This window comes from Falco biarmicus, chromosome 13, assembly GCF_023638135.1.
Source record: "Falco biarmicus isolate bFalBia1 chromosome 13, bFalBia1.pri, whole genome shotgun sequence".
Taxonomy (NCBI): domain Eukaryota; kingdom Metazoa; phylum Chordata; class Aves; order Falconiformes; family Falconidae; genus Falco; species Falco biarmicus.
The window spans coordinates 23,932,325-23,957,701 of record NC_079300.1 but is presented as its reverse complement, the minus strand read 5'-3'; the positions used below and the strand labels follow the sequence as shown (position 1 = coordinate 23,957,701).

General features: G+C 49.8%; 1 protein-coding gene across 9 annotated transcripts in view; it reads left to right on the top strand.

Moving 5' to 3' along the window:
* ST6GAL1 (ST6 beta-galactoside alpha-2,6-sialyltransferase 1) overlaps positions 1-25,377 on the top strand; it is a 47,740-nt gene that overhangs the window by 9,531 nt on the left and 12,832 nt on the right. For 2 of the 9 annotated variants that reach the window (XM_056358126.1, XM_056358127.1), the window contains exons 2-4: positions 5,299-5,459; positions 22,034-22,160; positions 23,296-23,976. In XM_056358126.1, coding sequence (XP_056214101.1) covers positions 23,346-23,976 — 631 coding nt within the window. In that variant the 5' untranslated portion in view covers positions 5,299-5,459; positions 22,034-22,160; positions 23,296-23,345. The other 7 variants (XM_056358129.1, XM_056358128.1, XM_056358130.1 and 4 more) reach the window with 7 other exon arrangements.

Sequence of the window (25,377 nt, the reverse complement as noted above, 5' to 3'; positions counted from 1 at the left end):
CTGCTGCCAGCTGGGAGAGATTGGGTTAGCCATAATTCGCACAGGTAGTCATTCTTGATGGCCATGGTGTAGCTCCTGCTTGAACCATGGCTGTTGTGTGGCTTGGCCGTGTCTCTGTTACTGCACGGTGTCCTGGTGAAGGGTAGGAAGCAAAGTCCTGCTTGAACTTGCCTCTCAACAGATAAGCTCCTAGCTCTGTTCATGTGAAGGCAGTGTGACAGCAGGGGATTTCTTTGCTAGAATATCCTGATAATGTCACAGCTTGGGTGTGCCTTTCCCCCAGTGCAAGGTCAAGACAGCAATCGCTAACTGGATTTTCAGTTCCTTGGGTTTAGCCCTTGAGGGGTGTAACCCCTTGCCCAGGTAGCACAGGTTGAGGTTGGGCAGCTGCGATTGCATCATGCCCAGATGCTCCAGCCGTTGCCTCAGTGCTCTCTGAGCCACCCCTGGGGGAAGGAATGCCGGTTGGGCTGCTGCTGTGGCTTCTGAGGGTTGAGTTTGTCCAGTGTTCACAAAGACCTGTTGCTCTGAGACGATGCTCGTTAGGCTGCCTAAGCACAAGCTGCCAAACTTACGTCTGTAACTGGAATTAATTGCAGCAGTCCGCAGTAGCCCTAGCCTTGTCCTAGAATTCACTTTAATAAATGGGAGAGGGTCTTTCATTAAAGTGGAAGGACATCTGTATTTCCCCTAGAAACTCCTGCCCTCTACTCCTCTAGCTTCAGCAGTGGTTGGTGTCTGAAGTCTTTTCTCCTGCAGTGTCGTGAAGCAGTTGAACTGAGCAAGGGTGAACGGTAGCTTCTTGAACTGGAGCATCAAAACCAAGCAAAGCTACGTCCCATGAAAATGAACGCAGGTGGTGGAATTCCTGTATATTCATGCCTTTGATTATTTTTTTGTTGTTGTTGTGATTTATTTATAAGAAGGTTCCATTTTGTAGCAGAGGTGGTATTCTAGTAGCATCAGCCACGTCAATAATTTATATAGACATGCAACGGTTTACACTGTGGTAATGGCAGGCTTATCAAGCATTACTGTGCCCATGTAGAATTGTTAAGCCGTCAACCTGGACCTCAGTAGCAGCAGGAAAAGGCTGCAAAACCAGGCTCTCAGAAGGCAGGATAGCATTTCAAGTGACTTACACAGCCCAGATTTGGCTTGTGTGGGCACTATGGCTTCTGATTGTGTGGTTTCACAGCTGCTTCTTGGCTTGATGCTTGCCTTGCTCCTTCTGCAAAACGGATGTGTCTTTGTGGTTGTTTTTTCTTTTTTTTTTTCTTTTTCTTTTTGCTGCTCTGAAACTATGCGTTGCTTGTTGTGCACTTAAACCTTGCCCCAAGGACAGAAACGTAAGTTCTCTAGTATGCTTTTCTGTGGTGCTCCTCATAAATGTCTGAGCATCTGCAGTTTGCAATGCGTTTGTTGGAAAGCATCTCCGTATAGATGAGGACCCGAGGCATGCACAGCGTACCCAGCCAGATCTGGGTGCTCTTCTGGGAGATTTCCAGGGCTTTACTTCCCTTAATAATTTCTGATGTCTGTGAAATGCAATTCTGGTGCTGAGGACTCAGCCTATGTGCAGACTTGATGATGGGTCTGACCTTGTGCAAGGGGCTGGTAGTAAGGGATGTGAAAAGTTTAAGATGTTTCTTAGGTTTCATAACAGTTCTAACAGAAGCAAGGAAGGAATCACTCTGTCAGCTTTGATTTGCCTCTCATGGTGCTTTATTTGGCCTTTGTGCTTTATTTACTACACTTTTTTTTTTTTTTTTTTTTTAATTTAGTGGGGTTAAAAAACCCCTAACAGGTAGAACCTAGCATCAGTGCTGTCATTCAGCTTGCACTTCTGCTGCGTGAAGGAGGTATGCTGTGACAAAATGAGGTGCAGGATGATGTCTTTTCTCTGCGTGTGTTTTGTGATGTGTGGGGAGAGGAGAGGGGCCATTCTGCCAGGAGCTGGGCTCCTGCATCCACCATGTGTACTACTGCTGCTTGGGTGATCAGCAAGCAGTGGTGATGAGACATTGTCCTCTCTGTGGACCATCAGTGGAGAGGACAGATTGTGTGGAGAGGGTTTGTTGGATGGCTGGCACTAATGACCTGGGGAACCGCGGGCTCTCAGTGGCCTGAGGGGCAAGTAATTGCTCCAGCCATTGCCTCTTTTCAGGCTTGTTCCCAGCCCACCTCCAGGTCCTTGCCTTAGCCGTCTCCACGGACTGGTGCTGGCCTGAAGCTCCTCAGCATCTCGTTCCACTTCTTGACTTCACATCCCACCCCACTGCACGAGGTAGACCTGCTGTATCCAGGCTCCTTCGATCCTCACATCTTCATCTCCTCTGGCTGACAGGACCAGAGGGTGCAGCCGTCTCTGCTGGTGGTGGCGTGCGTTTGTGTCCTTGCTTCCAGGCAGGACACCCTGCGGCAGGGTGCCTCGCTGCCCTCCCGGCTGTGACAGCACCCGCTCCAAGCCATGGATGAGAGGGAGCTGCTGTTCTGCTCGGCCCGGGGGCGCTCCGGGATGGTGCATGTGGTTTAATGATTTTCTATTTAACCCTAATTAACTCTACAGGCAGGGCTTTGATTATTATGTTGTAGAAGAGTTGTGGTGGCAAGATTTCTAATTTTGGGATGAATATGCATTAACAATTAAGCAATAAACAAATACCATTTCTTTTACAAGAACACAGATGGTGGGGTGTTTTCCTCTGCCAGAGCAACCATCAGGCAGTTGGTTGTGTGCAGCTGGGTAAGGTGGGAAGGAGAAATAATTTCTCACTTGTAGAAAGAATGTAAGCCAGAAGCTTGTGCCAGCGGGAGGGCTGCTGAACATCAGCAGAGGCTTGCTGCCTCCTCTCGCCTCCTGGTCCTGCAGCCTGTGATTACTGGCTAACTGTTAGCGCACGTACCTGCCACGCTGGAGCCTGGGTGTTACTGCGGTGTTAATTCATTCCCTTCAGGCAGAGAAACTCACCTGGGTTGGTACCCGGTATCTTTCCATACAGATCCTCTGTCTGAGGAGGGAAGAAGAATAATTAATAGTAAACTAATGGTAATTTTTGCAACACTGTGTGGTGTGAGGGGCTAATTTTGGGTCCTTACTTCACCTTGGCATCTTCCAAGGTGTCTTCTCTTCCGGTAACTCTGCTAGTATTCCTGGTGGCACGAATGCTTGTCCTGTAGAAATGCTGTGTTGATGAACTTGTCACACTCAGGCGTGGGCAGAAGGCAAGGGGGCCTGACCATTCTGTGTTTGTGGCTTGTGGGACAAGTGCTGAGGACTGGAGGGATGCTGAGCGATGCTGCCCATCCCGCAGCTGGTGGCTCTCAGCACCCAGCATGGGCTCTGTGCACATCTGGAAAGCACCAGGATGCCAGAGGTGCTTCTGAGCCGGCAGTCTTGCAGTCCTGCTGTGGTGAGGGGCACACATCCCCTTGATCCTCTTACCCTGTGGAGATGCTGGGGAATATTTCTGAGCGTTGTGACCTGTTAGTGGGAGGGAGTGGGCAGACAGCCTGACCGCTGTGCCTCCTCTCCCAGCTCCGTGGCTGCCACAGCAGAAGCTGCGTGCCTCCCAGGGCATCTCTGGGTTTGCTTTTCAGTCGTGTATATCGGCAGACTTGGGCAGGGAGCGGGGAGCCAGAGGCTGATTGTTGGACGTTTTTAAAAGCAGCGTCCCTGAAGAAGTGCTGCATGGCTGGACAAGTGGCGTGCAGGGCTTGCCTGGTCACCTGTGGCCCTCTGCATCCCTTTTCTCTCCTGTTTGCATCGTTCCCTCACTCACACATGCCTTTCTGCAGGCCACAAAGCCTGGTGTCAGCGCAGCCTGCAGCAAGGGGATCCTGCTGCTGTGCTGCACTTGCTGGCTGGGGATTTCCTAGCCCGGCATGTAAATGTGCTGGGGCTCGGGCTCACCATTACTCATCCAGCCTTTCTGTACTGCATTACAGCTCCCCGGTGCTCTGCCCATCCGTATTTCCTTGCTGGCTGTCACTGCTTGCTGTGTTAGCTCACCCCTCACTGGGTGAGGTGGCTGTCGAAGGTGCAGCGATGCTGAGGTGCCGCTGCTGGCTGGGAGAAGCGGAGAACGTTATTTCTCAGTCGAGCAGCCAGCTCTGGCTGTTTTCCTTCCCTTTGACCTTACCCTCAAGTGTCGTTCTAGTTTCATTATTTCTCACCCAGCAAGAACCTGCACCAGCCAGTGCTGGTGGGACCTCAGCGCTTGTGGTAAGGCATTGCATGCCAGTGTGTCTCTGCACCGAGCAGCACCCCTCTTTCTTTCCATCTTCCTCTCTTGCTTTTTACCTCTTCCCCTCACCGCCCCCCACCTTCCTCATTACACAAACTTTGCAGAGCCCAGGCTTGGCTTTTTCCCACTGCTTTCCCTCGGCTGCTGCGGTATGTTGCAGTAGGTCCTCGGATGGTTCAAGCTGGCAGTAATTTGGGATATTGGCATATTAGGACTTCTCCTTAAGCTGTGAGCACTTGGATTCCCTGCTGGGTGCAAAAAGCTGAGCTGCTGGACTCAGGGGTGAAACATATGCCAGGCCATGCACATACACTGGAAACTTGCCCAGGACAGGATAATTATGGGAGGCGGTGTTTTTTGAGCAGACCGTGTGCTCTCACTTGCTGAACAGTCTTGTGATTAGTATCTTATTAAAGAGGATTTTAGGACACGTGCTGTAGCTACACTGAGTTTCTTTTAGAAGTAGGGGAGAGGTTAGGAAAATAAACTCTACAAAGGCTCTTTTGTGTTTCCAGGAGGGGTCATCACATAAGTGCAGTGCATCACTGCTCTCATGCATCAGTGTGGGTGGTGGGGTTTGCTATTAATGGTTCAGTGGCAGAGGGATCTGCAAGAGGGGATTTGCGCATACATTTGTACAGGCTGTGTTGCTGAGATCTCCGTAGGGATCCAGAACTCCAGTGCTGAGGGTGAATTCTTCTGCCCTGATCTCCATATTACCAGCTCTCCCTGATCCTGGCTCCTGGTATTAGACTCTGGGGATTTCTGCAGCCAGGAGGTCTTCACAAGCAGATTTTGCCTTAAAAATCGGGCTCTGTGCGCTGTTTTGCTCAAGCACAACTTATGTTTAAAGGTGTTGACAGCTCAGTTGCTGGTCTCACCAAAGTCACCCTTGCCTGTGCTGTGGGCGCAGCAGCATTTGCAAGTGCGGAGTGTTTCCGTGTCACTGCTGACTTGCAGTGGGGTCCTGGCTGGGGGCTGTAGTCCCCGGTCTGGTGGTTTCTGATCAGTCTGATGTGGCTGTCTAACATCTCCTTACTTTCTTTCCTAGGTTAGAGAACACAATTAAAAGGGAGATGGGAGCATGAAGATGCAGAGCACGAACGTGCTCCCTGTGGTGGCATCTCCTACAGCTCTTACCTGGCAATCTACTTCTGCCTTGAAGGGTTTGACAGGAACTGCTGTGGACAGCGAAGGAACCTGGAGATGAAGGTGACGACCATGGCTCTTCCTTTCTTTTCACTGCCCCTCTTTTCCCTTTCACATGCCTGCGGCAAGAGCGTGGCTGCTGTCAGCGTGACGAGGCCACATGCATTCAGAGGTGCTGCTGGTTTTGCACTGGGGCTGTCTCATGTTCCATGCAGAGTTGGGAGGATGGTGAAGAAAACAGGAAGGGTTCTCTGTCATTCCCCTTGCAACTATCCTATATTTCTCCTTTAAAGAAAAGGAAAACATTTATTCTACTTCTTGTGGGAGCCCTTGTAGTTGTTGATATGTATCGGTTGTGCTCCAGAGAGACATGTCAAAGATCCAGTGATTATTCTGACTTACATAAAATTAATATAAGGTGTGTGCTGGGGCTCACTTCGGTTAGAGCTTTCCACAGAAACCCTCTGGGGATATTGCTGGTGGTGCTAGCTTAGTTAGCTGACTGCTTTCACAGCTGACCTTGGAACGTGCCTGAAGTGCTTTTATTGTTGGTACCACTACTTTTCTTTTCTGTCACTCTTCCCCACCAGCATCTTGCTCCTTATTGCAGCACTGCAAGCCTTCGGCTCCTGCCTCCTGGGAGGATGAGCTAGTCCAAAAGACCCATATCATGTATTGAATATTCACAGAGCTCTGCGCTTCAGCTTTGGACCTTATCAGTCCAATAGTTGCGTGAATGCTGCTACTGATTGGCATACAAATAGCATACACCATAAGGTTTTCATCGTGCAAGGCAAGACTCCTGGGCAGCCTGAGCCATTGCAGTGACTGGGGAAGGTGGTGATGCTGGGACCCCCACCTTTTCTCTTGTGCATGGGAAAGCTAACTCGGTAGGGGGCATTTTTAGAGGTGACTGCAAATAAAGGTTTTGGGTTTACACCTGTTTTCACGTGTGAAAAAGTTTTGGGAGGACCTTGTTGTATAGCTGTTTCTTTGAATCCTCAGCTTGCTGGCATCAAGAGTGCCAGATGTCGTTCCTCACTTGCTCCTCTGCTGGAAGCATGCTCATCTCCTCTTCCTCTGCTTAAAACCTGAATCTTTAATATGGAAAATGTGCCACCCTTTCTTCCTTTCTGGCCAGGGAACGCTTCTCCCTCCCAGTGTTGTATTACCTTTAGCATTGCAAACTGAAACGCTTGGGCTAAGGTGGTGGAGCTCCAGCAGCCTGCCTACCCAGGAGGCTGCTGGATTTCCATGCCCAAAGAGGGCAGAGAGCCACCAAAACTTGCGTGGATGTCAGAACGGAGCGATACGGGGCCTGGGGAGCACTGGCAGGAGTGGCAGCGCACTGCTGGAGGTAGGTGAGTGGGAAAGAGAGAGTGTGGCACGTTGCCTTGGGCATCTTTGGCAGCTGCTCTTTTGATGGGGAAAGAAGGAAATTAAGCTTCAAACACCTCAAGTTCTGGCTGGGTGGGATTTGGGTATAGAACAGAGGATCATAAAAGCGAGTTAGCCGTGGAGCTCTGCCCTGTAAAATGTCTTTCTGTTTTTTTTCCCCCTGTTTGGCAAGCAGGAGGCTTTTTTAGTTTTGTTTTTCTTCCTTGTTCCTCTGTGGAAATGCTTTGCTGGCCAGACAAAGACACGTCCTGGGGTGTGCCCCCAGATGGGCTGGTGAGATAGCAGGATCTTGTGCAGACACGGGAGCCGCCGACACTCGGACACGTGGACGTGCGGGCAGCCCTGGTGCCTGTGCACGGTGCAGATGGGCAGCGGTGCCCGCTGCTGTTCTGGCGGTCCCTCGGTTTGGTGTCGGTCTTTGGGCCAGCCAAAGGCCAAGGCCAGGCCAACCTCTCAAGCACAGATACCCTTTTAGTGCAGAGATAATCCTTCTCTTACCGTGCTTTGGGAGCACTGAACTGAAGAGTTCCTTCCATATGGACCAGGACATCTTTAGCCCCTCCTGAAACACTCAGGTGTGTTCTGTTGAACAGCCGAACCCAGTCCCCTGTTACTAAACACCATTTCAGACGAGGCAGCCTGGTTAGGCCTGGCTCGTAATATGCAGAGCCTGCTGGGGGAGTTGAACGTTTGAAAACAAGCAAAGTGATGCATTTGGTTCATAATACCTGTGTCTTGGCCTGCCCAACCCTCTGGTCAGCAGTTGCGCTGTTTAATGTGTTAGTAGCTGAAATGGTAAAGGGCCTTTTCTTTTTCCTCCTTTGGGTGCATCTGAAATAGGGAAGTAAAACCAAAAATAGGCACCCGCCACCCCCCCTTCACCCCCCCCAGGGCTCGGTGTAGCTGTGCGGGAGCCTGTGACCCCTGCCGGCGTGTGTTGGGGCAGAGCCTGCGCGTTGGGGAGAGGGGCTGGTGACGCTTTAGGGCTAGATGGTCGAAGGCAGAGGGGAGAAGGACAGGGCTGTGCTTCGGTGTGTTGCATCCAGGTTTAGCAATCGTTCTCTAAGGTGCTTGTCCAGACCAGTGGAGCATGCCCGCTAAACCTTGGATCACATACTAAAATACAGTTCCCTTTAATGATAATAACATGATGCATATATAATTATATTGTGTAAGATTAACAGTGTAATTAGTTCCGTGCACTCGATGCTGAAGTGGGGTGCCAGCCCATGTGCTTGTTTTCGCTGCAGTTTTGCATGTGCTTTAGAGGAGACTCTGTCAGCACTTTGTCAGTTTGGGGCAGCTTTGTCGGGATTGCACGGTGTGGTTGTTGGTGTGTGTGGCTCTGGCTGCTCCTCTGTCAGCCTCTTTCTGTATACTGAAGGCTTCTACCATCTTACATGCACGAGGTCCCTGCTGCAGTACACTATGGCAGAAGACACCCGTCTCGGACATTGCTTTGCACTTGAAGCATCCTGTGGGACTCATGCATCAACTCTGAAACGTCCTGGTGAGCAGAGGACGTGAGCCTGGAACAGGCACTGCATGTATGGAGTCTGGGAGGGATGGGGAAAAAGCTGACCAAAAAGGCAGATAATGATTTCCAGCCGGGAAGGTTTGTGGAGGGTTGGGAGGAGGGCTGGGGTGGGGATGTGGATCTCATCAAGGCAGCAGGGCAGCTGCCTCGGCTGTGCTGTGGGGAAGGGCCACGGAAGCTAAGGCAGCCCCTCGTGTGGTGCCGGTGCTGGAAGGGGTGTGAGGGGCCTTGGGGAGGATTTCCCAGGAGGAAGAGGAGAGTCCTGGAGATGCAGGCACAGTAGGAAGGCACCCAGTTCCTCACGGGTAGCGCATATGTCCATCTCCAGCCCTCCTCCCTGCCTCCGCACAGTGCTTGGCATCCCTGGTCTCTTAAAACAGCTCTGCTAAGCACGGCTGCAGCCAGAGGAGCGGTTTTGCCAAGCACTAACCGCCAGCGCTGCTGTGCGAGCGTTTGATCTGGCAGTGCAGGGCCCGGTGGTTTTATCTCCCCAGGCAGCACCGTGCCCCGGCGGAGTCGGAGGGTTCAGGGGAGCCAGGGCCTCTAGGCAGGCGCGTGGGAAATTTCCGCTCCGCTTCCCTGCCCTCACACGAATCGTTTTTCACCTCTTGGGGCTGTAATCTGCCGAGATCTCTGATCGAGCTGTGATGTTCGGTCAGCTTTTAAAGACCTCCCCAGAAGGGCAGGGGAAGTTGGCTGCAAGTGTGCTCGTTTCTGAAGTGCTGCTGCTCCGTCCTGTTTGAGATTGCTACAGGTAAAGTCTCAACACAGATCCAGACAAGATAAGGCTTTATAAGCAGCCCAGAGCGAGAGGAACCTAATAACTGGGGCAGGCTTACAGTTTTTAGCCCTGTACTTCGGAGGGAAAGAAATTGAAAATTGTTGTTCCTGGCAGACTTCAGAAAATACTCATCAGACTGATGCATTTGTTTTGTTTTAACTGGTGGTTTCTATCTTTAATACTTCAGAAGGAGGAAGAAATGTTCAGAGAAGATAACTTGTAAGAGGAATTTCCCTTGGTGACATACAACTCTGGCCCATATCCAAGTTAGACAGCTTACACAAAAGCTTTTATTTCAGCAATATCAATTTTTACTGCGTCATGAATGCATTATTTCCTAGTGCAAAAATAGGTGGGGATAGGTATGTAAGTATGTAAATATACGTACTTGTTATATATCCTAGAGAGAGGTATGCATTTCAGTGGAAGTAGAATAACCTTAGCTAAACTGGCCTGATTCTTGAAAATTAAAAAACAAACAAAAAGACCACTGAAATACAAATTAATAATCCCAGAATAGTGTGAGGGGGCTTTGCTAGGCTTCTCCGTCATTTTCCTTTGCTTTGGTATTGGCGTGTTGTGTCTCCTCGTATGTGAGAGGAGATGCTCTAACCGGCATACCCAGGCCTGGGGGATTCGCTGCCACTTCAGCCTCAGGGGCTACTGGTGTGATGGCCCAAGGATGGAAAAAAACCATGTTGGGAGATGGCCAGGACCACGTAGCTGCAGATGCCAATGCAAGCTCAAAGCACGGTGTGGGAACAGCCGAGCTCCCATCCTCAGAAGCCGGAGGGGGAGATTGCGGAAAGCAGCGTGAGGTACCCCGCTGGTGAGGGTCCCTTTGGCAAGAAGAGGGGGGGAGGAGGAGATGAGGGGTCACCTAGGATCTACGGTGGCATTCCCAAATATGAAACTTAAAAACTTGTCCCTTAAAAGCACACTGGAGTAGAAGTAGGCAGATTTGTTTAAATAAAATGAATGAGTAACTTTGAACATAAAGCTTGATCTGAGCCGGATCAAAAGTCAGCTTTGTTTAAAGTTCAGTCACCTTTTTAGTTTAGTCACCTAGGGTTAGGGTTAGCATTTCCACTTTGAGCTTGGGTCAGATGTTGAGCAGCAAGAAGTGGTGGCCTTGTACTAGAGACGTGACTAGACCTGTGACCGCCCTTGCGGTCTTGAGCACCGTGCAGGATGTCACGGCGTGTGAGACCACTGCTGTGTGGAGACACCCCAATCTAGAGCGGTTAGGCACGGTGTATGTCCCCATCCTGCGCACCCTGGCAAGTGGAACATCTCGGCTGGATTTTACCAGGCTCCTTGTCGGCACAGGAGCATGTCTGCTGCTGGGATGTGCATGGTTTTGGCCCTTGTACTCACCCATGCAGTCTATCAAGGCATGTTATCGTAAGAGGAGGTGACTGTGAGTAGCGTTGGCTGCACAGCCTCATCTCGGAGACGAGTTCTGTGATGTTCTGCCCCTTCTGCCTGGTTTGTGAAGGTTTGTTGCAACCAAGCATCGAGTGTTTGATGCTGCGGCAGGTTTCCTTCTGTGGGGCTGGGAGAGGCACTCTGGCCGCCTGCGTCTGGGCTGTTGGGATGTTGCTTGAAAGAATTGGGTGGATTTTTGGATTAGGCTTCCTGAGTGAGAGCGGTGCAGTGTAGATTTGGTTAACGTGGAAGTTGAGGGCATCTGCTTCAGTGATGTCCCTTGGGTCTGGTTGAGGGCACCTGCTTCAGTGATGTCCCTTGGGTCTGGTTGAGGGCACCTGCTTCAGTGATGTCCCTTGGGTCTGGTTGAGGGCACCTGCTTCAGTGATGTCCCTTGGGTCTGGTTGAGGGCACCTGCTTCAGTGATGTCCCTTGGGTCTGGTTGAGGGCATCTGCTTCAGTGATGTCCCTTGGGTCTGGTTGAGGGCATCTGCTTCAGTGATGTCCCTTGGGTCTGGTTGAGGGCATCTGCTTCAGTGATGTCCCTTGGGTCTGGTTGAGGGCACCTGCTTCAGTGATGTCCCTTGAGTCAGGGTTGCACCACCAAAGCTGACCTGCTTGTTGCCCCTGCATGGACTGTGTTTCCATCCATACTGGGAAACAGTTTCTGATCGGAGAGGGCTGGAGTCCTGTGAAACCCAACCAAAAGAAGCTTTCCAAGCCAAGAGTGGTCTACCATCTAGTGCTTGCAGCAGTTCCTTGGGTTACTACATTTCCCAGAAGCAGGACACCAACAGAAGCCATAAGGAGCACCTCCTCCCACCCTCCTGCTTTTTCACAGGCGCTTTTTTTGAGCTTCGGTTTAGGATTTACTTAGTGGAGAAGATGAAGTTGGGGTTGGCACTGCTGCAAAATGGCTGACCTGAGGGCAGAGCTGACCGATACAGCGAAATGCTGGAAGAGCTCCAATATTTGAACAGAACCGATCGGTGATGTTATAAAAAGAAAAACTGCAGTACAGATAAATTTGGGGTCTTCTTGGGGCATGAACTCTGCAAATCAATGCTGTTGTATGTGTGCTCAGCTCAGGGCCCTCCAGCTCTTATGGGCTAGGAGCTGGCTCCATTTTTAGCAGATACGTTTAGAAAACAGGGTGGGGGCGAGGAGTGGAGCGTTGTAGCAGGTAATAAAAATTATTGGTGGTTAAGAAGGGTGTATGTCATGCCTAGCATGGATGGCTTCAGAAGAGGCCCAAGTTCTGTGTTTGTAGGGAGTTTCCTTCGTGAAAGAAGAAGTCTGGGCTCTTTGTGGCTAGGTGGCCCTGGGTGGATGGGGAGAGGGCTGTGTGCTCGTGGGCAGGAGTCGAGCCAGTAACATCCTCCTCCCATATCTCTCCAACATTTCATCCATTCTTCCAGTGAAGTGCTGGCTGGTCCTGGGTGGAGGTAGGGATCTTTCGTTGCTCTAGGAGGCTGGAGAGCTTTTTGAGGTCAAACAAGAGCTCTCTAAGGCTGCTGAAGCGTATTTTGCTAAAAGCAGTATGAGAGCCAGTGCGGAATGGAGGAGACACAAAAATGTCTGGGGCCTCCTTTACTGCTTTAGGAAGTAACTTATGTTTTTGTTGGAATTATCTGTCTAGATCTCTTCCTCCGTGCTGTAAGTTGCTACCTGGCTTTGATGAAAAACACATTTGTGCTGAGATTCATAGGTTGTCTCTTTTCCCCCATCCCCCCTCTGCTTTCTCTGCTACCCCGTTTTGTTTTGTGCACCTGGTTGTGCCCTCTGCAGCGAGCCCTGCACACCCAGCCAGCCTGCCAGCGTGCGAGGCTTGCACGCCCAGCTGGTCTGCCGTCGTGCAGTGTGCGAGGCTTGCATGCCCAGCTGGTCTGCCGTCGTGCGCCGTGCGAGGCTTGCACGCCCAGCATGCGCTGTCAGCACGGCTGTGCCCGCAGCGCCTTCAGGGTTGCGCACGGGGGGCAGCTGGCTGTGTTTCCCCCCTGTGCTATGCACACCCAGGGAAGATGGGCCAGCGTTGGTGACACTCTGGGAAAGCGATGTCCTGTGGATTTCGGGAACTGTTGCTGCTGCGAGTAGTGACTGAGTTATTCCCGTCTGCTTGTGCCAGTAAGGCAGTGCCAGGGGTTGGCAGGATGGGCTGGCATTCTTTGTAGTGGAGGCACAGACTTGTGTGTGTGTGAAGTTTTTGTGGCCTTAAGTACCCGAGGGCAGGTGTGTGGTCCAGATCCATCCAGTTGCCAGCTGCCACCGGACTTATTTCCAAAGTGCCGACCGTAGGAAGCCAGTGATGTGTTTAGGGACAGGAGCTGGGTGGTGCTTCCCAGGCTCTACACCTGGCTCTCTGCAAGAGGGACAGGCAGGCTAAAAACGTGCAGAGTAGGAGATACATAGAGTGGAGAGACACTAAAATGACCTTTGTTGCCTTTTTGGCCTCTCTGAAGCCAAGTAAAATTTAAACATGTTTCAGTTTCACAGGCATGGTGCCTTCCTCCTTCCAGCAACTGCGTAGACTTGTTGTGCCTCAGATCACTCAATATCATTCCCATAGCCACATTGATCCATCACTGGGGTGCTGTCAGGGTGTGTAAGCGGGGAAGAAAAAAGGAATTCTTTTGGGCAGGTTGTTCCTGGCGCCACAGAGCTGCCAGCTACATAGCACGCTGTCTTGGGGAACTTGGAGCTGGAGCTGGCACTAGACTGGGCCAGGTCCTCCATCCCCCCGGGGAGTGGGCATCGCACGCCGTCTTGAGAGGCTCCTGGTGCTCCTGCAAAGCGTTCTCCGTGCTGGATCCTTAAGCAGAGGGCATACTCTTGGGTTTGAGTAGGAGGTACCATTAAACGTGGTTTTCGTTCAGAAGAATCGGGGGGGGCGGGGGGGGGATGCTGAAGGAAGAAAATAGCAAGGAGGCTCTAAAGGCTTCATCAGGAAAGTTTCATTAATGTTTTCCATTTTTATAAATAGATACGTGAAACTTTGAGGGGGGAGGAGTGTCTTAAGCTCTTTAAATGTCTTTTAAATATATCTAGGCGCCCGGATTTGTGCTATACATTCATGTTGCCTTTGACTTAGAAAATTTAATTTTATTCAGGCAAGGTCACTCCCCTGGTGGTGTTCTTGTGGGCTTATGGATGGCAGACACATTTGAAATGATGCTACAAGGGGATAGTGTTACCAGATGAATAAAAGGGACTTGTGTTTAAAAAACAGAACAGCAGCACTTGCTGTTACGAATGTCTGAAGTCCAGCCCTGCCACGAGCTCCCTGCGCGAGGACGTGGCTCATTGACGTGCCTTGGCAAAACGTATGTTTGACATCTGCTCCTGCAAATACTTTTAACTTCCGAGAACCTGGCTGCTGCCTCAACAAGGAGCGATGTTCGGGACTGGGGGTATACGGATGGCTGCGTATCTGCTACCTCGGCTGCGCCGCAGCCTGACGCTGAACTTGAGCCGGGGCTTCATCAACAACGGGGGCTGCATTGTGCCTGGCTTTCTTCTGGCCATTTCAGTCTTGGTTTAACCGGTGGAACAGATGGTGCTTGGCAGAAGTGTTATCAATTTAGCTTACCCAGCACAATGGCTATGGAGAGCGAAAGCAAGCATTTTTAGTTAGTGGAAAAACATCTGATTGTTGTAATGTGGTTTTTTTCAACCTCATTTTCTATCAGAAACAAAGCGGTTAACTGCATTTTTGATGTTTCCATTTGTCTTCTGTGCCTCAAGTTCCTCACATAGAAAGGAACTGTTTTGATTTTTGCCAGGTAAGTAATTGAAGTGCTTGTTAAGTAATTTTTCTTATGATTTCCCTGGAAGTCATTTGCGTTGATGGGCTCTAATGGGTGTCCTTTCAGATATTTTCTTTATTGCCATTGGGATGTGCCTTTTTTCCTCAGTTCTTGATACTTTTTGATGAACACTCTTGACATCTGTATGTTTCTCTTCTGTTAGAATGTATGGCTTTCTTAGTGAAAACCAGTTTATTTTAAATGCAATGCAAGAAGTGTTTTGCTTAACATAGAGGGGTTTGAATAGTGCTTTCTGAAGTCAGTGGCCAGAATTCCTGTTTTACTTTTGCTCTCCAGTGAAGTTGGCATGGTGGAGTGCTGCTGTTGAGTGCCAGCCCTGCCATCCTCAACAGGGATGAGCTCTGGGTGTGAAGAGGAAAACCAAACCTCTGTAGTGCTGCTGGACAGAAAGCTAGTGATGGTGGATGCACAGTTCTGCAGGTTTATTTCAATGTCCTAGGTTAAGTTGCATTAAATCCTTTTCTGAGCAAGCTGTGAAGAGTTACTGCCTTGCCCTTGAGGAGACGGAAGGACATCGCACCCACCTGCAGAAGGCTGGTGTCAGAGAAATATTATCCTGAAGGGTAGCGTAGCTGCAGCTGGCACAAAGTGTATTTATTGTCCTGGGGCCACGGAATACCAATTACGTGTCTTGGCGCACAGTGATATTTGCAGAGGCATTAGGTGTTGACCTGCCACATGCTGCTAATTTAAAATAAAGAAGCACTCCCCTCTCATTCTGAAAGATAAATGTCATAGAGAAACACATGATTGGGGGGAACAAAGAAGTGGATTGTTGGATTTGAATGTGTAATGTTCCATGTAAAGTAAGTTGTCTTAAATGAGTGATTGCATCCTAGTCTTTAAAGCTGGGGCAGTGGAATTTTTGCTGTTGGCTTCAGTGTGGGAATGGCTATGGTAAAGCTGACTGATAATGAAAATCTCATTTGTAATTTCATGACTCTGGGGGGTGTGGGTATGGGAGCGGAAGCAGTGCTTTTGGGAATTGGTGCTGTTCATGCATGGTATGATACGCTTTCTATAATTTCTTCAATTTGAACATGAAACTGGCAATATTTAAAAGTGCCAAGGCTTGTTACCAGCAGCGGTCTCCAAATACGTTACTGAGCAGGGCCGCCACAGGCACATGCCCATCACAAACTGGCTTCTGGGTTGAACTGCTCCCTGAAAGCTCTTGGGTGGCTGGTGGACCACGTCCGAGCAGGAGTGTGCTGCCAGAGCCCAGCGCTCCCCCGGGGCACACTAGCACCCCGTGCAGATGGGGTCTCTTCCCTGTCCATTACTATTAACAAGGAATATTCAGCAGCTGTCTGCCTGTGGGCTGGGAAGTGAGGTTTTGTAATGGAGAGGTGCCGGTCCCACCAGCGGAGAGCTTGGTCCTGTTCCAGAGCCTGTAAACACACCATCCCTCTGGGCAAGGAACCTACCAAGCAAGAAACATGTATATGGCATTCTTCACCGTGCCTTGATAATTATTTTTTCCCCCTGTCCTAAAAGTTAAATTGTCCTTCCATCTTCACGCAGCTGCAAAGGACTCTGAGGTAGCTCCTTTTTCCCTTGGCCAACAAGGTCAGGGACTGTTACTGCTGGGCCAGGGTGATGGGTAGAGCTTGTGGCTTTGCAGAAGGAGAAGATAGGGGGTTTGGGTGTTAACTGCTTTCCTGACAGTGCTGGAGCGAAGGGCGGTGATGTGATACACATGTCCGAGCTGAAGGTCGTCCCTCTGTGGATGCTGATCTTTGAACAGGTTGACAAAGGGACAGGAGGAGCATCCCTTTGGCAGTCACCAGCTCTTAGAGCAGCATGGCAGTTTGTTGAATCCCTGCCTTCCTCTGGTACGTTGGTTTGTGCCTGGACAGGAGCACCGCAGCAGCTGGAGGCTCCCTGCCTGGCGGAGCTGTGGGTGCTGCTGGGCACGCTGCTTCTTGCTGCAGCGGTAGCTGCTGGCGTGTCCGTAACTGCACCGGTCACCTGGTTCAGATGCTCTGGAGTGGCTTTGTCATCCTGTCTGCTGAGCTCCAACAGCTCCAAACATGCACGTCATTTCAGACCGTGCCCTGGTATGGGCTGGTGCATGGCCAGAGCTGTGCGAGCGTCCTGCTGGGATGGTGGGAGCTGGAGATGGGAAGCCACAACGGTGTGGGTCACCTCTTGCCCTGGGTCTCGGTGGCCTGTGGTGACTCTGTGGTTCTGCAGGTGCCTGGTGGAGCATCTGCGGCGAGTGAAAGAAAAACTGCTGCTTTTTAATTAGGGCAGAGGGGAAGCGCTGTGCTGCTGTGCAGAGCCACCCTCCAAAAACAACACGAGACCTCAGAAAAGGGGGGGAATAAAGGGCTGACACAGCCAGAAACGAAAGCTTCTGCCTTTATTAAATCTCAGTGTTTGTTGACACGTAAAACTGAAATGAAACACATGCTTAAACTTTCCCCTGTGCCTCCCCCCAAACTCTGCCTTTCCTATTCTCCTGGAGGATTTTTTTCAGCTGTGACAGCAGCATATTTTTTCTGGCGCATGCAGAGTTTTTCAGTGCAGGCAGGACTAATGGAATGATTTATTTCATTAGCAAGTGAATTGTATAGCTCCTCAATGCCTCATCTGAAATTTAACCATGTTCTTCACTTAAAATGCTTCTTTTCCTCATTTTCCACCTAACAAAAAAAAAATGGAGAACGAGGAATTTTTCTGTTTGGTGGCATTGGAAGCATTTACGTAAATGTATGGCTCAACAGATGTTTTATTTTTACAGCACAGTGATGTCTTGGAAAAAAAACCCCAAGAATTGCTAGAAGCGAGTCTTCCCTGTTTATATGTTTACAAAACCGAATACACAGTGTTGAATTAACAGGCCAGGCTAAATAAAGTATTAGAGAGATCTGCTGAAACTTTGCTCCCGAGGGACAATCTTTAGCTTCACAGATGTATTATCACCTTTCATCTAGTGTATCAAATATATGAAAAATACCACTTCTTCGTTTGCAAAATGATGTGATCTTAGTTGGTTTAATACTATAAAGGCTTTTGATTATTATTTTTTTTCCAGGACAGGAATAGGGAATTTTAAGAGCAGATGTGGTTTCAAGGTTACTTCTTGTATTGCATTTTTTTTTCTCCTCCTCAATTTCCTTGGGTATTTTATTTTATTTTGAATGGAAGAATTCCTGCCCTACATCTCCATGTCTTTCCTCTTTCAGTATCCCCTTTTTCACACACTTTCATGTGAACTTATTCTGCCTCTCCTGCTGGCCACTATTCTCTTCATGGGTGCTTTACAGAAGGTGCTGGGTGGAGGAAGGGGTTAGTACCAAGAATGTACAAAATAGGAATAAAAAGGTGCAGTTGAAGTATAAAATGTTCGTATGGGGGTGCATAAAAACATATCAAAAATACACCAGCAAAAGCTGGGAGCAAAGCTGTACTGCTTTGTATTTAGGCATGGCACAGTTGTGGGTGCAGATGGAAATGCATAAATGAAGGAAGCCTGGAAAGAAACGTAAATGCTCTAAGTTTAAATATGAAATTGTTATCACATTACCCAAAAAAAGACTGAGGAACAACTTGCTGAATTAAAAAGCTTTTGTGCATGCAGCCGAGGCAAGAAAACCGCAGGTGAATGATGCTGGTGTGTGAGCAGGGGGACCAAGGAGAGGCTTAGCAGAACAGGTGGAAGTGATCCCTGCATGTGCCCGTCCTCAGGGATTGCATCTCTCAAACCATCGTTTAAATTAAATTAAAGGTGTTATTTGACATGATTGCATTTCAGAGGGACTCTGGTGGGATCTGTGGCTTCAGACCAGTAAACATAATAAAAATAAAACTAACACCTGCATCAGTAAGAACTGATGGAGGAGTCTCATCAACTGTTTGCAGAAGAGTCGTGTTTCAAGTCTCTGTGCCTCTTTCCTCTTCTCTCATTTTCAGAAGGTAGCAAACCTGGAGAGAGGGGAACAGCACGCTCGGAATTTTCAAGGGTTTGGTGAGGTTGCTTCCCAAGAGTCTCAGAAAAAAACAAAACCTATGCTGTCATGGGGTGAGAAGGTTTCTGTCCTGGATTAGTGACTGCCTAGTGGGTAGGAAACCAAGCGGTCGGGTTTCACAACACCACAGAAGTCCCACGGGGATTTGCTCCAAGATCTCCGCTGTTGAACAGTGATAACGGATCCGTGAAGGCGAGGAGGAAGGGCCAGGTGTGGGGTTTTGCTGGCTTCGTTTGCAGAGGGCTGCGGGGACCAGAGGAAACACCAAGCAGCTGCAGGGGGATCCGGTGGTCCTGGGTGGCCGGGCAGCACAGCAGCAAAGGAAGCCCGTGCTAGCGGGGTAAGATAACGCTCTTTTGTCATATTTTATTCCTGCCCTCTGCCCTGTGCTGGGGACAGCTCAGTGAGTCAGTCCTGCTTGCAAAATATCCAGAAGTCATTACCAGCAGCCTAGAGCTCAGGGCTTAGTGATGGTCAAGGAGGGAAACAGAAGTGGAGGAGGTTTTGGAAGGAGAACGAAGCCAGCCCTGTTATGTTGCTGCTGGGCCACGTGGCCTGCGGTGTGCAGCTGGGGTGTCCCGGTGTGCTGGCCTCGAGGGATGTTTGTGTGCTGCTGATGGTGCTGGGGATGGTGACCAGGAGAGTCGGAGGTACGGAAAAGCTGCTGTGCAAGGAGGGATTGGAACAAGCGGGACTCCGCCTGGAAAAGCAGCGAGTGGGGTAAAGGGGGGTGTTAGATGGTGCAGCCATGAAATGACCGTGCGGAGGGTGAAGGCAGAAGGATTAGTGTCAGTACGGTCGGGTTTGCGGTGTTGAAGCGGGGAGAGGAGGGGTTGTCTTTGCAAGGTAAGCGGTTGCAGAATTCATTGCCTCAGGCTGCTTGGGAAATGCAAGTGGTTTCAAGAAGCAATTAAACAAATGTGCAGAGGATGGGCATTGGTACAGCTGGTGGCGCAACTTTTGTGGAATCTGTGTACATTTACTGAAAGATAAATGTATTCATACATTTGTCTGTATTTATGCAGTTTCTCTGCTGTCAGTCACTGTAGGAGACAGGTAAAGGGTTGACAGGCTTTCAGTTTAATGAGGTGAAGACCCTGTTGTTAGTGGGTTTAGGGTAAATCTGGTGGGTTGTGGAAATGGGGGTTGCCTGGTGTTCCCTGCCAGGGCACTGCTGGCTGTAGCTCCCCGGGACAACAGCATTGCCCAGGACGTGAGCAGCCACAGGGCTTTTGTGCTCTGCTGTACTTCGGTGGTTAAGACCCGAGTCCAGCGAGATACTCGGACACCAGAGGTTAAGTGTAAGAGCGTTTGGGCAGGGTATAATTCCCTGACTGCCTTGAAGATGCTTCATCACACGCCTGTTCTCTGCACAGGATTAATTTACCCCCAGAGGACCGGCTGTGTGGGCTTAGCCTGCCAGCGCTGCACCGCGCAGCCGCCTCGGGCTCGAGGTTTCAGGAAGGCAGAAGCTATTTGTTTAAGTGTTTTTATAGGTTGGGGGAAATTTTTTTTTTTTTCTGTCCTTTCTTAGTACTCATAGCTGACGCCTTGTGCTTCGTGTAGATAAGTTTCTGTCACCTCTGAAGAGCCCGTTTGTACTAGCTGCTGCGATACAGGAGTGCACGCAAGTGACTTATCTAAAGGCACGGGAAGAGAGCAGCGCTTGTGGGCTATCCTAGCGTGCCTGGAAGAGCAGCTGCCTTCCTGCTCCGCAGAAAAGGTTCCATGGCAGAATGCTTGAGAGGGACCTCATGTCAGGACGCTACTTGTGCAAATAAAATCATATCACGTGAAGGAGTACTAATAATTGAACTGAACTGCGGTGAATCCACAGTGAACAAAAGGTACCTTGGAATGTTGTGGCTCTGCTAAAATATCCTGGCTTGCAGAACCTACTTTGCCAGCTCACAAACCAAAGCAAAATAACTGCTCACATTGCAGCAGCGTGCACAGTCATCAAAGGCAGGGATTGTGTTGTGCTGAGTGCTAAAGGTGAGTTTTCCAGGTTCCTTTGCATGGCCCGGGGAGGAGAGGAGGGACTGTGACTCGGTGGGCATCCCCCGCTGTGCAGCACTGGGAGGAGTGTCCCTGCAGGAGCCTGCAGTGACCCGTAAGGTTGTTCCACCAGGATGAACCCGCTGCTCCTCTGGATTATCTTAGCCCTGGGAAACAAAGGCTGCCAGCGCTGAGACATGCCTGCTATCGTCTACACCTGGAAACCCTTCAGGAGACATGGCAGAGCCCGCAGCAAAGAGCCGGGCTCGGCGGGGCGGCCGGGGCACCTCCCGTGGCTGCAGGCTCCGTCCTGCCCACGCAGAACATCTCGGTTGAGTTCCCTGGATGCCAGACACTTCCTCTTGTGTAAAGAAGTAGAGCGTGAACAGTGGGGTTGGGTGCTGCATGAAGTGTGGTCGGAGGGAGGTGGCTCCGAGTGTTGTCCTAAGCTGGCCCTTAAGTCTATTTTGGTGTTTCTCGATTTGGAAAACGTTGCTGTCCAAGTGTGTGCCTGCAGAGGCTGGGCAGCGCGGGGGCTGGCTCGGGGTGCTTTCCCCTTTAGCAGATGCTTTTGCAGGCTCCTGCCTTGGCATGGCTCCTGCTGTTCCTGCGGGCACCCAGCAGACGGGGAGCGGGCGGCCGTGGGGGTCTCCAGCTGCAGGGTGGGGGGGTGGGGGGGGCAGGGGGGAGCAGGACAGAGGCCACAGCAGAGGAGGAACTGCAATGGCGAACAGCTGCTCCTGGCAGAAGAGAGCACAACGATGTCCCGCATCCCCTCCTGACACCCCCCCCTTCCCCAGACGGCTGTACCTCTCCATCTGAAACTGTACTCACTGGCCAAAAAGGCACCAGTGTGCTGTACTAGTGCCGGCGTTTCCAGCAAGTGAAAAGTGAGGTGGTCTGCTGAGGCAGGGGAAATTATTTCAGTAAAAGGTACAGTTGCTTGTGCTTCTTGAATCTTGTTGTTGTTTAAGAACTGGAAGGAAGACGGTGTTTGCTTTTCATTTGTGGGGTGCTCTGTAAGAAATAAAGTTGAATTCCTTAGTAGAGTTAAAAGAAAATGTAAGTAGTCAGCAGTAGGATGCTTTAATAATTTAGTATTTAATCCTGTGAAGGGTAGCATTTGTAATGTAGCTTATGCGGCATCGTACCGACTCAGAGCTCCTGCAAAAGCGGGAATTGTATAACACTGTGAAATCCCTTTTTCTTGCTGCATTTCCTTGGTAGAGGGAAACTGTAGAGTCTAAAATAGCTTTGTCTATTTTGTGAAGACCTGTGGATGAAGACACATGTTATAAAGCAACTTTTCATACAACTCGCTTGCTCCAAAAAAGCGGAGTCTTCTCTGCCACTGCGTTCGAGGAAGATCGTGTGAATTTCCCAAGAATAGGCAGGAAAACATTTCCCTAGGGAAAGTTAGCTTTTTCTTTCCTTTCCCTTGTAAAGCATCAGCACTGGGGTTTTTCCTTCACCGTATTACGAGTGTATCCACTGCTCAGATCCTTCTCCCCGGGGAAGGCTGTCGGTCGGGTGGGAGCACAGAGCAGGCAGCTGCCAGCCAGCTCCTCCTTCAGCTGAGAGTAGATTTCAGACCAAGAAGGGAGATGCCCATTCTGAGTGGGCATTTAAGCATTTAAAAGACTTATGTATAGTGGGTGGGGGTTTTATCTTGTTTGTTTGTTTGTTTGTTTTTGCAGGTGTTTCTTGAACTCTTCAGTGCATCACAGAACTGTTGTATTTTGGGATATCCTGCTTAAACCCTCGGAAGAATATCTGCCGACAGCCAAAAATGACTTGAGTTGGAGAGCCGCTGCTTTATCACAGGTAGGGAGCCTGTTGGTGGCTCAGTACCTTCTCGGTGCCACAGCTTAGCACCGCTTGCTTTCAGCACGTTGCTCAAGGAGGCAGGTGCTGCTAGTGCCTCTCTAGGGTGGGTAGTGATCCGCGTGTGTTTGTCTCCCGAGGAGAACTGGGACATCCACCTGGTGTCTCCATGCTGCTCCCACGTTTTTGGAGGCATCCCGGAGCAGCCATGTAGGGAAAGGAGCAGCTGCTGCCCTGCCTCCTGTGGTCCTGCGTGCCGCTCGCAAGGTGTTTCTGCCTCAGCATGTGTTTCCTACGCCAGCCCCTTGTGTTGCCTGGGTTGAGCTGCCCTTTGGGCACTCCTGCTATCGAATTGCCCCCTTTAGTAACCTGATGGGAGCTGGAGGGTGTCCACTGATATGAGGTAGTGCAGAAGAGGACGGGTAGTGCTGTACAACATGGTGTTGGCTTGGCTTTCTGCAGGGGTAACATACCTTGAGTAATGTTTATCAAAGTGCATTTATGAACCCAAACATGCCTCAAACCCTGCTGTGGGTGAAGTGGCTCCCAGCAGCTGTGAATGAGGTTTGATGCTGGGAATACCCCCAGCCCACTGCAGTCACCATGTGTCAGTACCAGGCTGTACTCCTGGTGTTCGTGAACTCACAGGTCTTTTTTTTTTTTTCTTTTCATTTTTTTTTCCCCCACAGTTACATGATTTATTATGTGCTTCACTAGCGCTTGTGCCTACGGTCAAGTAGAAGCTCAATTCTGGAAATGCTAGTGGTAGGATTTGGATGTTGGCTGGGATGGGAGATGAGGGAAAGCAAGGTGGAGACTTGCCCTGCTGCTGGTGTGATGCTGGCAGCATTAAACTTGACTGTCACTTATGGAAGGGAATAGGCAAAAGGTTTGAGCGGCAGTGGCCTCAGACCACAGTTACGTAGCCTGTGGTGGCTAACAGCCAGCTCAGATCTTACCGTTTGGGGTGTGAGGTGGTGGACTTTGAAAGGAGATCTTCAAACAGCCTGAATTGTTCAGATTACTCCTATGTTCTCCCTCTCCCCTCTGATTGCCCACACACTGATATTTATAAATTTATATATACTCATGCCTGTGCATGCAGCCCTGACTGAGATGTGTTCCTCTCTCCTAGGACCAGCTCCCTGCCCCGTGTTCAGGTCCCATTTGGATGCACCGTACACTATGGTTCACATCAATGTGTTGAAAAAATTAATGTGTGTTCTTGTGGTGGTACTGGTAGCACTGACAGTTTGCCTGTGGAGAGAGACGAGAAGAAGCTACTACATTTCTTTCAAGACTGGGAACGATGATTTGCAGGTTCACAGGACTCTGGAAAAATGGAACCCACTTAAATCCCAGGGCTTTTTCCGTGAAGCAGCTGGTGAACTGGGTGAGATGCCCAAAGTGTGGTTTGGTAACCACAACAAAGTAAAAAGCAGCACCTCTGGAATGGCTGAAAAATCCAAGAAAGCAGCAGACAGCGTGAAGGTATGGGATAAGGACAGTTCATCCAGAAATCTCATACCCAGGCTGCAGAAGGTCAGAATGAACTACCTGTCCATGAACAAGTACAACGTGACTTACACCGGCAAGAGGAATGCTGCTAAACTCAGTCCAGAGAAGCTGCTCTGCCAGCTACGGGACAGAGTGAATGTGACCATGATACAGGGATCGGATGGTCCTTTTGGCACCTCTGAATGGCAGCAATACCTACCAGGGAAAAGCCTCAATGAAACAGTGGGCAGCCTGGGTCGCTGTGCTGTCGTCTCCTCAGCAGGATCTCTGAAATCATCTCATTTGGGACAAGAGATAGGTTGGTATCGTTCTATTAGCATAGTGTTAAATAACATTGGGTTATAACTTACGCTGAATACAAGTAACCTGCTGCCATGCTTTTGCCGGTAAGTCTCTGGTGTGGTCACAAAGATGTTTAAAGTAAATTTAAATATTATTCTTAAACTTCTGCTAAAGTTAGTGAACATTACAGCATGGGAGGAGATGGGAGCAATGATCAGATTCGCCCGTCCTCTCTGAGCGCGCACACCGTGCGGTGTAGGCTGCACTGTGCTGCCCTAGAGCGCCGTGCCTGTGAGCCTTGGACCTTGGGCAGAGCAAACCAGGCCAGCCCCAGGGGAGTGGAGGCGTTGGAGGGAGCTGAGAGGACACGGTGTATGTGCAATTAGTTCCGTTCAATTTATTCTATTCAATTATTTCTTCTATTCAATTATTCTACTCCTTTCAATTTTCACGATCACGTTGGCATCACTAGTGTAGCACTAACACTGAGTACCAGAGTGTGGTCTTGGTTCCTGAAGTGTTTGCTTATTGAGAGGGTTTGGGGTGGGTTGGGTAATGCCAGTGTGCTCATTGCAGTGTTAACAGTCAGAAAATTTTCGGTCAGAAAGACTTCTTCAGGGAAGAAGTAAAAGAAGACAGTGATGGGGACACCAGACACAGCCCTAAGCAATCTTCTGCAGTTGACCGGGGGCCTGGGCACAGGCAGTCTTCAAGGTCCCATCCAGCCTTTAGTGATGCTGTAATCCCTGCTCATGGCTTTCCAAAAGTGGCACCGCTTCATTCTGAGCCATAAGGCAGTGGCTGAGTTTGAGTGGCCCAGAAGACCGCAGAAAAACTTTACAGGGCTTTATTTTACTTCTTTAGACGACATTTGGTTACGCTTTGTAAAGTCTTACCTGGCTGTATTTGTCTTGAGGTTATTGCATTAATTAATAAATGCTGAAGCACTGATCTCATGCTGTGGGTTATAAAGCAGCATGTTGTGATACCAGAGCATTGTGTGTCTTTTAAGAAAGCAGCATGCAGGGGAAACCAGCTCACCGGGCTTCAACTCGGGTTTTTGTGCCTGGCAGAAAATTCTCCTGTGCCTATAGCTCCCTCAGCTTTCTTCATTAATTGTGGTTTGAGGCTCACTTAAAATTCACACTTTGCTAATGCCCAGGAGTTTTCTCTCCAGTGGAAATTGTTTGCAGGATTTGGTGTGTTCCTGAGCTGTCTGTTGGATCAGGTCCCTTTGGCCTAAGCTGCAAGGAGCCTTCGTCCTCTGAAACAAGTAGATGGATAGCTTTTAATATATTATTTAGGGACAGGAACTTGGGCAAAGCTTTCAGAGTTCTAGTCCCTGGATGCTTGCAGGAGGGTCAGGGTTTTGTTCTGGTTCTTGCTCAGAAGTTCTCCCCTGAACTCCTGTGTGCTC